Source organism: Etheostoma spectabile, chromosome 11 (genome assembly GCF_008692095.1).
Source record: "Etheostoma spectabile isolate EspeVRDwgs_2016 chromosome 11, UIUC_Espe_1.0, whole genome shotgun sequence".
NCBI classification, from domain to species: domain Eukaryota; kingdom Metazoa; phylum Chordata; class Actinopteri; order Perciformes; family Percidae; genus Etheostoma; species Etheostoma spectabile.
The window spans coordinates 13,940,057-13,955,994 of record NC_045743.1 but is presented as its reverse complement, the minus strand read 5'-3'; the positions used below and the strand labels follow the sequence as shown (position 1 = coordinate 13,955,994).

General features: G+C 39.2%; 1 protein-coding gene across 5 annotated transcripts in view; it reads left to right on the top strand.

Moving 5' to 3' along the window:
- The window catches only part of LOC116697989 (alsin), a 32,304-nt gene extending 16,802 nt beyond the window's left edge, over positions 1 to 15,502 (top strand). For 2 of the 5 annotated variants that reach the window (XM_032529666.1, XM_032529670.1), the window contains 21 exons: positions 1,694 to 1,822; positions 2,314 to 2,337; positions 4,103 to 4,173; positions 5,027 to 5,093; positions 5,612 to 5,790; positions 6,210 to 6,275; positions 6,651 to 6,749; positions 6,991 to 7,155; positions 7,459 to 7,570; positions 8,061 to 8,138; positions 8,439 to 8,575; positions 8,820 to 8,975; positions 9,124 to 9,238; positions 9,692 to 9,849; positions 9,943 to 10,041; positions 10,201 to 10,383; positions 10,525 to 10,570; positions 10,822 to 10,883; positions 11,447 to 11,596; positions 11,944 to 12,040; positions 12,279 to 15,502. In XM_032529666.1, coding sequence (XP_032385557.1) covers positions 1,694 to 1,822; positions 2,314 to 2,337; positions 4,103 to 4,173; positions 5,027 to 5,093; positions 5,612 to 5,790; positions 6,210 to 6,275; positions 6,651 to 6,749; positions 6,991 to 7,155; positions 7,459 to 7,570; positions 8,061 to 8,138; positions 8,439 to 8,575; positions 8,820 to 8,975; positions 9,124 to 9,238; positions 9,692 to 9,849; positions 9,943 to 10,041; positions 10,201 to 10,383; positions 10,525 to 10,570; positions 10,822 to 10,883; positions 11,447 to 11,596; positions 11,944 to 12,040; positions 12,279 to 12,317 — 2,232 coding nt within the window. In that variant the 3' untranslated portion in view covers positions 12,318 to 15,502. The remainder of the gene's footprint in view (positions 1 to 1,693; positions 1,823 to 2,313; positions 2,338 to 4,102; positions 4,174 to 5,026; positions 5,094 to 5,611; positions 5,791 to 6,209; positions 6,276 to 6,650; positions 6,750 to 6,990; positions 7,156 to 7,458; positions 7,571 to 8,060; positions 8,139 to 8,438; positions 8,576 to 8,819; positions 8,976 to 9,123; positions 9,239 to 9,691; positions 9,850 to 9,942; positions 10,042 to 10,200; positions 10,384 to 10,524; positions 10,571 to 10,821; positions 10,884 to 11,446; positions 11,597 to 11,943; positions 12,041 to 12,278) is intronic. The other 3 variants (XM_032529668.1, XM_032529667.1, XM_032529669.1) reach the window with 3 other exon arrangements.
- Positions 15,503 to 15,938: the final 436 nt, after the last annotated feature.

Below are 15,938 nucleotides of genomic sequence, written 5' to 3'. Positions count from 1 at the left end.
TTATATTAACCTGTGACCATAAATATTGAAAAGTAAGTACTTACCTGTAAGTAATTACAGGGAGGAGGTGAAACTCCGCACAGAATGGTGCCAAAACTTGATCCTGAATGTTGAGAAAACCAAAGAGTTGGTGATCGACTTCAGAAGAAACAGGCCTAAACACATACCAGTCCACATTAACAGCGCCGCGGTTGAGACTGTGGAGGTTTCTAGGGGTTCACATGTCTAACCACCTGACCTGGTCCTTGCATACCTCCTCCCTCATTAAAAAAGCCAACCAATGCCTGACTTTCTTAAGGAAACTGAAAAAGGCCCATCTCAACCTAACAGTCCTCACCACCTTCTACAGGGGAACTACTGAGAGTGTGCTAACAAGCAACATCTCCCTCTGGCATGAGAGCAGCAGTGCATCAGAGAAAAAAGCCCTGAGGAGGGTGGTGAGGTCAGCTGAGAGAATCATTGGGGTAACGCTGCCACCTATTGAGGACCTGGCCAAACAACGTGGCCTTTCAAGGGCAAATAAAAATCATCAAGGACTCTACACACCCCTGCCACAGTTTGTTCTCTCTCCTGCCCTCAGGTAGGCGGTATCGGAGCCTGAGGAGTAGGTCTATGCGGTTCCGCAACAGTTTTTTCCCGACTGCAATCAGACTGTTGAACAGCACCATACTGTGAACTGAGACAAGATGGAATATACAGCATGTGTGCATATGATATATATGTATGGGTATGTGTGGGATATGCTTATATACATGTGTATCTCCACATTTCTTATATTTTCAAATGTTAGCTATCTCATTTATATATCGTATTTTAACATTATTTATAATTGCATTTTTTAGCTGCTGATTGGTTTCTATGTTTGTTTTTATGGTGGTCCGATGCAACGTAATTTCGTTCTACACTGCACTTCCCAAAGTGTTTTTGGAATGACGAGAAATAATCTTGAATCTTGAGATCCTAAACCACTAAACTGTACTTGTGACATTTATTTCACTACCCATCATTAAGGCTGTTCCTGCTCACAGGATACAGGAATATTTTAATTTAGCAAACAGTGCTGTCTGTTTGCTCCATTTAAATTGGTTATTATTCACAAAGAGAGCTTTTTGACCTTGGCAGGGGGCGCTTGGGTAATTGCACCTTCTCCAATACGAGCTTTACCACTCAAGTTTTCTAGGTTACCTGATAGTTGAGGTTAAGTCAGGGGTAAGGCCGTGGTTAGGGTAACCCAAACACAAGTTCAAACTTACCAAAATGGGAGGATTGCAGCTGACAGCAGTGTTTTCTACAGTTGTACTGAAAGTCCCATGGTGGCAATTCATAAATGTAGCATATCCATCTACTCTAAAGTGTAAGACCGTTGTCTTTAACAGTTTGTCATATTCCAACAACCATACGTGCATTTAATAATGCTGCTAAAGTATAATTCCCACCACTAATCCAAGTCAATAGGGCTATGTGCAATTTTTAAATGTGGATGCCTGTATGGGTGTCTCATATGTGTTTTGAGCATTCATATGTATGCACTAGTAGCATTCTTTATTTATGTACTTAGTTAGGCATATATTACCTCATAGATGGTTGGCACTTGACAAGGACTCCACTTAATTCTGTTGTATCTGTTACAATGACAATAAAGATAAGCTCTTCTATTCTAACCAGCAAATATACATATGTGTTTGTTCACCAGGAGGTCCTGCGTCTCCCACAGCGTCGTGTGGTGTGTGAAAGCAGCAACCGATCTCTGACTCTGCAGAATGCTGGGCGGTTCTCCAACCACTGGTTCATATTATTCAATGACACACTGGTGCACACACAGGTACGCACACGTGCAAACACAGTATATCAGTACAAAAAATATGCAAATTATATTATTTTTCTCCTACTTTTAGGTAGTTCAAATCCTTGACGGACACCAGTTTTTTCTTTACAGACAGAAGTTATAAGATGGGGGGGCGACCTCTAGCTCACCCGTTAAGAGCGTGCACCCCATGTAGGCTGATGCCTTTGCAGCATGTCACCCCCCACCTCTCTCCCACCTTTCTTGTCTATCCACTATCACTCTGAAATAATGGGAAAAAGTCCCCCAAAAATAATCTTTAAAAAAAGAAGTTATAAGAACTTTATAAATTAACTTGTCTTACGGTGAACAACAACAGCCACTTTTTTATACATCAGGGAAAGAGTCTTTGTTAGTCTCATTCACATCAGACAAAGCTTCTACTGGATCTGTCCTCCTGTAGTTTCTTGACATCTACCATGTTTTGTAATAAAGTTTATATTTGTATATTGTATCTTTTATTTACCCAGGCTGCCATTCCTTCTCAGAGCCTTGTAAGTATATCTGGCACCAGTTGGCACCAAACTTGACCTCCAACCAGTTTAACCACCCTGATCTTAGCACTGAGGCAGCATGGGCGGGTCGGCTTCTCTTCAGTGCTTACACTCTGACAGGTTCACAAGGGATTAGTAAGAAAATAAATACAGAAGCAAAGGTTAACTCAGGACTTATTGTAACGTTTAGAGATTGTTCATGCAAAACCCTATATATTCTTCAGTTGCTAGTTTAGTAGGCACATCCAGTTTAAACGTATGTAGTTAAAATCATATAGATTATAATGTTGTTGTTTTTCATTTTTCAAGTCTAACCCCAATAAAAGTAGACTAACTGAATTATTATTGGTCTTTGTAATATTGCACACCTTAGCATTGCAAAGGTTCCGTGTTAGTATTTATTTAGTGCATGTTGTCCTGATGTCTGTCTACCCAACAGGCTGCTGTGTGTGTTGAGTTGGGTTTAGACGTGTTTGCAACCGTAACATTAATCAGTTAGTGCTGAAAATGGATGAGGTCATAGTTGTCGTAGCTCTTGTTGGTGAAAGGACACAACTCAAAGCTGCATAGCTTTCAAAAGTATCTGATCCGAGACACCACATCAGCAGCAACAAGTGTTGTGACGTGTTTGTCATTGATTAGATGACAACATACGGTATTTACTGTTGACTTGTCCTGTGTGTCTCTCCCTCTCTACTTTGTGTTTGTTTCAGTATAAAATAGTTTGGTACTGAATCCTGGCTAATAGTTTGGCCTCCTATCATTTTCTTTGGTTGGTGTATTAACCTATTGGTGTGAAACCTGTACCGTTTCTCTCTCTGTGGTTTTGGGTTGATGTCCTATGTGTGTGTGTATGTGTGTTGTGTAGTAGACCTTTGACATGGTGTTAATCTTGTATTGCACATGGATACACATCATGCCTAGTACATTTAATAGTTGAGCTTTGTTAAATTAAACTGGTCGAAGTTATACTGCAAGCATAAATAAATCACACATGCGTAGTATTGTTGCTAAGCATTCTCTAAAGCATAAAGGCTGGGACAAACAATATGCTTTTGTTCCAATTTGATTAATCACGATACACGTGTGCAGATTCAATTTATTGCAATTTGATAGTATTGAGTATAGTGATTTTCTTTTCCTTCTTTATCAAAAACTAAAATTTGTTTAGGGGGATCATAGGTAAAAAAAAAATTAGATTAAGCATACTGTAGGTTTTTAGATTCACTACCTTATTTTTGTTCCAGTTTATAGGGAAAAAAACATCAGAGACTTGAAACATACTTGAGATAAGACAAACAATCGACAAAACCTAATAAAGGCTTTGTTAAATATTTGTTTTTTAAATTTGGTTTAGTTTTTTCACAAGAGGTATGTGGACCCATTGATGAAATACTATGAAAGTAGAAAACACCATTGAGGAAACTATTGACAAGTGACTTTTGCAAAAGAATTAGGTCGTGGTGTTACCGTACACTGATATCTAAGTCAACATTTCTTACATGCAGACACTAGCAATACTGAAATTACATTTGTGATATTTTGTATAACTTCTCTTATACACAAGAATTTTAAAAACTGCAGTGAGATATGTAAAGAGGCAAATACATATGGGTAATTTCTCTCTCACACACACAATCTGGATTTGGTGAATTCTGTAAACATTGATTTGGTAGTCTCAGATAATGTGAGAAGTATCAATGTCCCACAACTGCAGAAAGATGGTGATAAAATACCTGAACCGCTGCTGTGTCTTTCTCTGCAGTTCTCCACACATCACGTATACCCTCTGACCTGTCTGTGGGCAAAACCACTTACCGAAGACAGCAGCGGACTGTGAGTTTTTAAGAAAAATGTTTAATCCAGACTTAATAACAAAGCTAACATGACTAATGCTAATAAAAAGTGATATATGTGGAGCGAGCGCCAATATGTGGAGGTTTTCTCCTCGACACAGTGGGCCCGGGTTCGACTCTGACCTGGGTCCCTTTGCTGCATGTCCTTCCCCCTCTCTCCTCTTTCATCTATTCAGCTGTCCTGTCAAGCCAAAAAGTGCCACAACAAAATCTTTAAAAAAAAAGAAAATTCAGTGAGCCATCAGTGTTCATGATGATAAATTATGGACATAAGACATGTCATCCACCCCAATATGTACAGTAATGTTACCCTACAGCTTCAGCCTTGTTTGCTGATACCACAAATATGGACACAGTGTGATGTCACCCAGGTCTGAAAAGATTATGGATTATAAATTACTACCACAAAAATCACTATTAAATCATTTGTTTGCCCATGGATGGTGCTGAAGCAGGTCAAGGTAGCAGCAAACATTATGGCTGTCATTTAAAGAAACAGCTTCCCTTTGAACTGTAATATAAATGAAATGGAACCATTTTCCCAGAGACACATATTGGAGGAAGTGAAATGACTTTTCTTCATTCACTTTTTATTGACTCAAATCTTTGGATCCAGCATCTAGTGGCTAATAGATGAACTGCTTTTTAAGGCACTTCAGTGCTGGTGAACATTAAGCCTCGGTGGTTGCTTGCTGTTCGGCTGATATCTGGGTATATCTCTGGAACTACATCGTACATAGCGGTGTCACAGATAGAAAAATGGTTAGTCATTCATTCATTAAACGTTTTATACAGATCAAGTTTATTATTGTCCTTGTTTTGTGTGTCTTCAGCTATGCAATTAAAATTACATGTCCAGAGGAGAGTTTCACCCTGGTGGCTTCGACACCACAAGAAAAGGTACATTTATGGTTAATACACTTACTACTTACTTATTGCAGCTTGGTTTGTTATTCAAGAAGTTTTATGCATATTATTATTTGCAAATATTGCCGCAAATGTATGACAAAAATGTAAATAATTAAGGTTGCTTTAATTTAGAATGTTATTTCGGTTTTTTTTATATTAAGAAGTATTATGACATTTTGCAATACCTATTGACAATGTCTTGAATCTCTTGGCATGATTAATGCAACAGCAAGAAAGTGGCACGTTTTTATTCAATGTATTGGACCACTTACAGCTTTTCATGTTTTGGCCATCCGTTGCAAGCATCAAATACAAATATCTGACACTAAAAAACAACTTTCCAAATATGCTGATAAATACTTGTGTTTTTTATAGATAGATAGATAGATACTTTATTAGTTTGAATCAGGAGACACTCAAATTTCTGTCAATGCATATTGCGTAATGATTATGTCTTATGACGTCATCTTTAATTCTGCATTCTCTACTTTTGTTCTCTCTCTCTCCAGAACAAGTGGCTACGGTCTATTAACCAGGCGGTGGATCAGGTGCTGAGTGGTGCAAGTCAGGGGTCGTCACCAGGGATGACAGCAATGTCTCGCACTGCCTCTTACACGTTCACCGGAGAAGGCCGGTTTAAAGACGCCCAATACAACGGGAGCTGGCTGGCAGGACGAGTTAATGGCAGGTCTGTGTTGTGTGTGTGTGTGTGTGTGTGGAATAATGTTTGCATTTAAGTGTGTCCATGAAATGTATTTCATTGATTTTGTATTTGTTTTTTTGGCAGCCCACTATAAACTCTTGGATATGGTTTCAGGATAACAACATTGACATTAGTTTAGCCCATAAATTTCAAATCGTTAGTTGTAGAAACCAATGTGGCGAAGAGGAACAGAGTAAAAGTAAATGAATGAATCAAAGTATTAGCAGGGAGTGAGTGAAGTCAGCATTGACTGTGAAAAACAATTTCCAGCACTGTTGAATGCAGACCTTGTTAGAATGAAGGCTAAAGTCTTCCTATGGTAGCTAATTAAATGGTTTCAGAGTGTAAAAATGGCTTTGTGCAAATAGTTGGATAGTTACATGTACAGGTATTTGCCTCTGCAGAGGCACCATGAAGTGGCCAGATGGACGGATCTACAACGGGAACTTTAAGAAAGGGCAGGAGGATGGGTAAGTACGTTCACCTGGTGTAGTACTAAAGAGATGGTTAACGTGTAAAGTTGTTAATTTCCAACATGACACATCTCTCTACCTTCAAGGGAGATCTGTAATCAGAAGTCAAAGTATTGAATTGGTTGTTTTTAGTTCTGTTTTAAACATCCAGTATGGCAAGGCAAGCTAAGGCAAGGCAGCTTTATTTGTATAGCACATTTCAGCAACAGGGCAATTCAAAGTATGCCTAAAAGCTTACTGGATTTAAAAAAAAAAGAAGTAAAAGCTGGTGGCTTTACTATTTATATATTTATATTTATATCTGTGCAATTAAGTAGAAAAGATTAAACTGTTGTCTCAACAGTTTGTACAATTGTTCTTTCTCATGTTTAGCTATGGAGAGTGTATAATACCTAACAAAGTATTGAAAAAGCCAGACACCTACCAAGGACACTGGAGAGATGGCAAGATCCATGGTTTCGGCAAGTACAAGTTAGTACACTGTTTTCTACTGACCTTTTAGTAAAGTAGAGTGTAGCATAGGACAAATGACCTGTATATAAGTTGTACATAACCGAGTCACAGACAGATCAAGTCACTCATGTCTTGGGCATCATGGCTGACTCTCACACCCACAACCCTGTCAGTCATAATGCCTTGCTCTGCACATGAACATACAGAGAGCCACTAGCTGTGTGTGTATTCATGTCTCTGTGGGTTTTACCTGCTGTAGGTATGCCAGTGGTGAGGTGTACGAGGGCTGTTTCTGTGATGGGCACCGGCATGGTTATGGCATGCTGAGCTCCGGAAGGCTGACCAAGAACTCCTCCAGCGTTTTCATTGGCCAGTGGGTCCACGACAAGAAGACGGGATATGGAGTCTACGATGACATCACAAGGTCTGATTAATGGTTTGGCTTATACCCAAAAACAGCTCCAGTAGGAGAGAAAATATCGGCTTATAAAGGAAGAATAAATGACTAGATCATTTAAGGAGAACATCTACATTTTTGTAATATAAGCTGAAAAATGTAGTATTTGGCAAATGCATAATAGGCACAGTTTGTTTTTAGCAGCGTACATTTGTTTTCTGCAAACAGGCATTTTCCTTTCTATACTTGATTTTACTTTAAGTTAATTTAAATGTTGTACAGTAAGATGACAAACTGTCACTAGTGACTGCTCCCATTTGCTCTCCCCAGAGGTGAGAAGTACATGGGACTGTGGTTGGACGAGCAGCGGCATGGCAGCGCTGTGGTTGTCACCCAGTGTGGTGTGTACTATGAAGGGACCTTCAGAGACAACAAGATGAGTGTAAGTTCACCCTAAAATATGTACTTCATCATTCTAGCATGTACAGTTAATGGCTGGATTAAAGAGATTCAACTGCACAACTGTCTTGCATCAGTGTGCTTTGACAAGGTCTGCATGAGTTTTCCACTTTAAGGAGATATCGATTTTTGTGCCAAGGAATTTGAAAGACATTTGCCTGAGGAGCTTTAAACCTGGATTACCAAGTAGATTTTGGGCCAGTAAATAGTGCTTATGATATAAAATTTGTAAAAATTCATTCTATTCTAAGCTACAAACCTATTGAATATATCAAGAGATAAAAGTTGGTGGATGACAGGAACTTATATGCAGATGCTCTGATATGTAGTGTCACTTAAAGATGGTGCCACTTTGTTTTCTCATAATCAACTGTAGGTACCTAATGACTTCAGGCAATGATAAGATGAAACCTTTTGTAAATAAAATACTTTGAATGTGTAATTGTTATTTGTTGTTTGATGTTTTGTATCAGGGTCCAGGTTTGTTGATGTCAGATGACGACACCGTTTTACATGGGGAGTTTTCTGATGACTGGACTGTCAACGGGAAGGTAGAAAGCTCCACATCTCCTTTTGATCCCTCTGTTCTGTCTGCCTGTTTGCTATGCTCTCTATCAAACGGGTATCTTCGTAATGTAACTGGGTCTTCTTGTTTCGGACTACATTTTGAAAATGAGTTACTCGTGTTTTCGTACTTAATTTCATCTTAAAATCTCACGGTTGTTAATACCAAATAGTTCCATGATACTAGCAAAAAGCCCTTGTCAGTCACAAAAATAAACGCCCAATACAACTGTAAGACGATAATTTCATTTCTAATTCATTTCTAACTCCCTTCCCTTTTTCTTCAGGGTGTTTTATTCCAGGCTAATGGTGACTGTCTGCAGGGCCTGTTCAGTGGAGAGTGGACCACAGGGCTGAAGGTGGTTGGAACTTACACCAAACTAGCTGCAGATGAACCAGAAAACAAAGAGAGAAACAGCCTGCTGTGAGTATGACTTTGTACTCTTTAAAAACATGTAATTATCCTGTGTCCTGAAATGCCATGCGACTGCACTTATGTTGAGCAGCTAGTCCAGAAGTCTGCAGGTGTGTATTTATGTCCAGGTGTGTTAATCTATCGTGAATATTATTGTGAGGCTGATAGTTGTTAGTGGAAATGGGGTATGTAAGTCTAAGACAGTTTTGTATCATCTTGTGGTCATGTTGTGTTTATATGTGTGTATGTGCAGCAAGCTGGGTCAGTACATGGTGCCTGCAGGTCAGAGGTGGCTCTGTGTGTTTGATGAATGTTGGAGTCGACTGGGCTGTGATGCTCCTGGGAGAGGAGAGAGGTCTGTGGCCTGGGACAACATTGCTGTTACCATAACAACTGCACGACGACAAAGGTATATCCAGCAGCACACGCACACACACAGAGAAACAAATGTAAATGGAATCATACCTTTTTCAGATATGCCGCTGTCATAGATGAGAACATATCTGTGTGTGTGTGTGTGTGTGTGTGTGTGTGTGTGTGTGTGTGTGTGTGTGTAGCCCAGATCTCAGTAGGTCTCAGCGTAAAGTATTGGAGTGTTTGGAGTGCATTCCTCAGCACGGAGAACCGGTGACCACCGCAAACTATGACAACATACGAAGATACCTCATCAAGGTAAAAGTGTGTGCACAGACTGATACAACACAAATTAGCCATAACATGAGGTGCTTTTGCTGTTTTGTCAATCCTTATTGTTATAATCTTATAAACAAAATATTTCAAGTACCTTTAAGTATAACTTAATACAATTAACCAGCACCATAAACTACTTTAATCAACACCTAAAAGAGTCTTAACATTATGAAGGTCTGATTTATTGCAGCACTGTTGTTTTTGACTGCATTACAGTGCTACACTAATAAACTGGCAAGTGAAGAATCTATTAGGCTTATGTCTATGTGAATGGGTGAAGAGGGAACATCTGTAAGAAGTACACATTTTTGCAGATGTACCTGATGTTCAAAGTACTTTAAGAAGGGCAGGTACTGCCTTAGTCTCCAACTGAATTTGTCTGTGTAATACTTGTGCGGTGTGCGTGTGTGTGTGTGTGTTGTGTGTGTGTGTCAGGCGTGTGAGACCCCTCATCACCCTCTGGGCTGGCTGGTGGAGACGTTGGTGACGGCCTACAGGATGACTTACGTCGGCGTAGGATCCAACCGCAGGCTGCTCAACCAGGCCGTCCAGGAGGTTCTGGCCTACCTTACGCATTTCTACAGCATTGTCAGGTAGATTCAAGTTCTCTTTTGATTGCCTCTCCCTAGACGTGTATCTAGTGTACATATTCAATTTTACTATATAACATAAATTGTGGCCTGCAGGTTTCTGTTTTCGGGATTACCAGATGATGGCGGCATCATCCCTGAGCCCCCTGCCTCTCCATCTCGAAGCAGACACAGCTCTAAAATAGCAGAGCAAAAGTGAGTGTAAACACACACAAACTCAGTCAGAAGGCTCATTGTTGAAACAATAAGTTTGTCAGCTTATCCACCTCATAGCTGTTGAAATACACAGGTTGTACTGTACGTAGAGCCTTCATCTCCCTTTCTCTTCTCCTCTCCCTCCACCTTTTCCTCCAGCAGTGTTGTGGTGGTGAGTTGCTCGTCTCTGCTCCTCCCACAGCTGCTTCCTCGACTCTACCCTCCTCTCTTTACCCTGTACTGCCTGCAGGAGGAGCAGAAGGAGGCCCAGTACTGGGAGCGCATCCTCCGACTCAACAAACAGCCCGACCAGTCACTGCTCAGCTTCCTTGGAGTGCAGGAGTGAGTGTGTAGAATCAAAAAACACACAGAGACCCACACATTTGTTTGTACACCCACTCGTTCTGTCTCTTTAAATATCTTTACTATTCTGTCCACCTCTAATGCTACAAGCTGCATGCTTACTTTTTGTTTCTCCTGTAGGAAGTTCTGGCCCGTGTGGATGTCAATTCTGGGAGAGAAAAAGCAGGTCAGATACTAAATGTACTAATTTCTCCTCATGGACCTTTTCTCAATTCCTGCACTCCATTTCCTCCACCAGCTTTAACCCCCATCATCACTCACACACAATCATCACTCACACACATAAGGGATGACCTGTGATCCTACCATAAGGGTAAAGTATCACACTTTACCCTTATGTTAGGATCACAGGTCATTTTTCACGTTGCATTTTTTGTTTTGTCCTCTATAACTATTTTTTTTTTACTTTTTTCACAGATTGTGTCCAGCAGTAAAGATGCGTGCTTTGTTTTTGCTGTAGAGACACTCCAACAAATCAGGTAGTGTTTTCATAAAGTGTTTATGTGTTTATGGTGTTTTTATATTTTCTCCCAGACCATGTACCGCTCCTAGAAAACTCTAAAAGTGAAAGTCTTAGATGACAGTTGGGCATGGTACAGTTTAGTTACCACATTAAATCGGTTTGCAGTGATTTGGCGTATCTTTTGATGTGCGCCAGGGGGTACATGGTGCTTCTTTAAAGCTTTTGGGGCAGAAACTTTTTTGGAAATGTAAGAAGTTGGATTATTGGGGCACAAGACAGTTTGCATGACATTTTAAACAGTTATTTTTTGGGGGGGAATACTTGAATTTTACACTCATTGTTGTGATCACAAGATTGCAAGCTGATGGAGGGACTGAAGAGTTTCACTCTGCCACAAGTCCCATTTTAAAAGTTTTACCACCAGTACTAAAAAAACAGCAAACCCCATCTCTTTACCTAATGCGACAAGGCTGTGACATTTTTTCTATAACAGTTCAACTTAGGACATAAAGAAAATCTGCAAAAAATGCATTATTATGTGTACATAAATAAAGAATGTATGTCTCCCGACACATGCAGCACCACCTTCACTCCGTCAGACAAACTCCTCGTCATCCAGAAGACATTTGAGGAACTGACCCAGGAAGTAAAACCTATGCTAAATAGCAACTTCCTGTGGTGCATGGATGACCTGCTCCCTCTCTTCCTCTATGTTGTGCTCAGGGCAAGGTGCACAATTCAGTTTTATTTTATTAATAGTATCAAATAATAACAAGAGTTATCTCAAGACACTTCAATGATAGAGTAGGTCTAGACCACACGATAATTAACAAAGACCCAACAATTCTAATAATTCTCACAGTGCACAGTGTTACCACACACACACACACACCACACACACACACACACACACACACACCACAAACCAGAGTTTGTTTGATTAGTGTATACTGTCATTCAGTTATTACTCTGTATACAGCTAATGTATTAGCTCATGTAATGTACAATTAGCTCATTTGTAGCAGGCACTGCAGGCAGGTGACTGAACATGTTGTTTCTGCTGCCCTGCTCTCCAGGATCAGGAACCTGGGAGCAGAGATCAGTCTGATAGAAGATTTAATGGATCCCAACGTTCAGCACGGAGAGATGGGACTGATGTTCACCACACTGAAGGTTAGACCACCCAGACCACACACAACACACACACACACACACACACACACACACACACACACACACACACACACCACACACACCACACACACACACACAGATAATGCCTCATGGTTAAAAATGTGTTCATTAAGTAAAATAAGACATTTACAGGTGCTTCTTTGTTCCTATAATATATATTCAACATCAGTCGTCAGTCCTTCTTGAGTTAATCATAAATTAAATGACTCTGCTGCAGGCCTGCTACATCCAGATCCAGCATGAGTCGGCTATGTAGGAGCAGAAAGCAAGATACCACACAGTCAACAAACAGCAATACATGCACTGCCGGAAGAGGCTCAGTGCTTAGCACATAGAAGCTGCCAGAACAAAACGAGTCAACCCACCAGTGTTCTACTGGATGCCGCTGGGAAGCCGTCACACATGGAGGGAAGGGAGAGTGTCACCCTTTCTGTCAAACACCTGTCACCTTGTTACTGTTGATCTTTTCAGTATGTTACAGCACACCAAAGCTCTCTCCTTTTTTATCATAGACAGTTTTCACAGGAAAGTAACAAGTCGCCCTCTTCTGAACATGTTAGGTAACTGCATTAGTGTCTACATAACATTTGGTAATATTTCATTACATTAGATTTTTGGTTATAATACATGAGCTCAGTTTCAACAATAAGAATTTTGTTGAAACACCAGTGCAGTTTTCATTTTCACTATTTTTATTTGACAGTTTTTCCCTAAAGGGTGATTGATTAGAATATACAGTAAGGTCCCTGTGAGGTGTTGGACTGTATATTACTCCAGACAAAGGGAACTTACTAACCACATCACTGATGAAGTCAGTGAACGTAACGGGTTATTAACTGGAAATCTAAATAATAATGTAGATATTGTTTTAAAGGCAAGGTACTTTTCAAAGGGAATGTCAATGTTTTAAAGTTGTGATTTTCCCGCGTTTAATTAACAGTAAATCTCCAGCCACAGTAAAATTCACAGTATTTGATACTTAATTATATATCAAATATCACAAGCTAATGAAACCTGCAGTACAGTTACCTACTGCATATGGTAACTGCAGTTCATTTAACTTTGAGCAGTTGAGACAGCTACAGGAGACACCGATGGTGTCAATACAGCAAGGTCAGGGTCAGTCTGAAAAGCAGACCGGGTGAAGGGTTCTTTTTTTTTTAACAGAATACAACTCAAAATTCGCATAGTTTTTTGCATGAAAACAGTAAAACAGCTTAAGGCACTTAATGTCTGTTTTTCCATTTCTTCCTCAGAAGCCAAACCAAAATCACCAGCTCGGAAATCTTAACTCCTCATGTAACAGTATGTTTCTGCAAATCAGGTGCAAATTGTCTTCCTTTGTTTGCATATAAATCTAAAATCTCATCTCACTTCCCAAACAACTGTAGTACCTTTTGAATGCAAGAGAGGTCAACATCACACTAAACAGACTTTCAGTTTCTTGAGACAGTTTAAATTATTTTTAGTTTTTGAACACTTGTACTGTCCTGTAATACAACCCCAACGTTTGCATGCTCCTGTATGTTGAAACTAACCATGAAGTAGTGTGTCTCAGGTCTGAAATTCAGATATTCTCAACTAGTATACAATAAGCTGACCGGTAGGGCAATAACTTGTCACTACAGAGGGAAGGATTTTCTACTTAAGATAAGTAAAAAGGGAACACTGATTAGCTAAGCATTAAGGAAACGTTCATTGTTTTGTGTACATCTTAAATAGTTTGTCAGTGGTTTGTCAGTGTTAGTGGATACACATACGGGTGGGGGGGGGGGGGGGGGGGGGGGGGGGGGTGAGCATGTATGAACAAGTCTGACAAGGGACACTTGTCATGTTGCACTGACAGCTTTTTAGTTTAGTTTAGCAAACAGCCAGGAGAGTGTTTGAAGGCAGATTATGTTCACTTTGTCGTGCAATAGTTTTGGCCAAGTTACCTAAAAAACATATATATTTATAGAAATATACATAGAAATATTCCAGGATTGTTCCCTGTCTCCATAAAGGACACTCTGTTTTGTGTCATGTTAGTTTGTGAGAAGAATTTGTCGAAAACCTTTTCTGTTTTTTTTCTTTTCTGTTTTTTTTCTTTTCTTTTTTTTAATTAAATTTGGTGAAAGGTTGAGCCCAAAAAAGTGACGTCTACTGTGTGAATCCACTAAAGGATTAATTCACATTGTAAAATGGGGCCTTTACTAAAATGAAAGAAATATGGCATATATGTATGCCATAATTGTCTATCGCTGGGTGTTTTAATACAGCTAATTAACTAGTCTGCCAAACCCATCAAGGTCCTTAAAACTTTCTTTTACTGTCAGTTTGTTCTTTGAATCCATCTGTGAGTTATTAATGACCGTGTTCAAAATTATAATTCTCTGTTTTCTTTTTAAAATGCTCCTTGTTATAAAAGTAAAAAGTTTATAAATACAATCTGGCATGACAAACTGACTTTTTTAAAGAACCTGGGGAACCTTTAAATCACTCAAGAAATATTACTCATTAATTTATTAGTAGATTAAATTATGTATCAGAGATATAATAAAAGTATAAATCATATATCGGAGAATTTCCCACAACCATGGCTTATTATTAAAGAATCTCCACGGAGTCAAACTTTTAAAAATCCACTGAGAACCATGAGGATTTCTGCCGTCATGTTACTGACTTGATTAACTGAGCTCGTTTTAATGTTGTCAGGAATAAATGTCAGTCAGATTGAACTGCAGTATTCAACAATAAATAAAAAACTTGCCAAAATGGTAGAGAAGCAGGTGTTTCATTAGATTTGATTCAAAATCATTTTATCACTTTCAGCGTTGCCGAAATGTGTTTGTACTGTAATTTTTGTCACTGAAGTTTTTTTTTTTTTGCAGAATGCAGACACCTATGTGCTGGGACAGTTTTTTTCTTCTTTTGGTTATTAAAACGACTGCAGTTTTGTGTAATACAGATGTTGCAACTAAGGATGGATGAGACAAAAGCATTCAGCTGGTCTCCATAGATACCAGGTTAAAGGATAGACAGATGTTTTGCATGTCTTAGCCCAATATCAACATATCACCTCCAATTTTCAGTACTGCCAACCATCACGTACAACATTCCATTATGGTATGTTATTGTACTGAAATGAACCTGATCTAACGATTTAGAAACTGTAATAGAAGTAATATAAAGTGCACATTGTTTCCATTTTATGGGCTCAAACATGTAAAACATGGTCTTTTGTAAAAACCTACATTTCTTGGTGGTATCACACTATGAGGTACCTGGCTGAATGTATGCCTTGAGTTTATTATTTTTCTAACAGTATATTTTTGTAACTTCATACATTTGTAGAAAGAGATGATCAGGGGAACTGATTGCAAAATGTTAATTAATTTAGTGGAAACAATGCAGTGAGAAATGAAAAGTGTTTACCATATAAATAAATGTGGTATCATTCTGGAAATGTCTCTTGATGAATATTATTTTTCTTTGTTTCTTTTAGCAGTTTTTTATCCTTAAAGGTGCCCTGCCACACGTATTTCATTATTTTGTGGTAATGTCTGAAGTTCTTCCATGGACTCTGTAACATGTTTTGTGGAAGAAATGCCTTGGTTACCTTGTTTCAAGCCATTCTAGTGTGGTATAGAAAGCCTGCTAGAAGACTGTTCCATTTGTGCCAGTTCTCATTAATATTCAATGAGCTAAGCTGCTTCACTCTGATTGGCTAACAGTGAGCCAATGAGAGCCTGGCTATCAGCATCCTTTACCCAGAGCAACTGGGAGAGCTCATGAATAGTAATGAGCTCAGTCAACATGACATCAGACTGACCAGCTTTTGTAATTGGCCTGATTTCTCTGCTTATTTGTTTTCAGTGGCTAGAGCTGACAGAGGAGG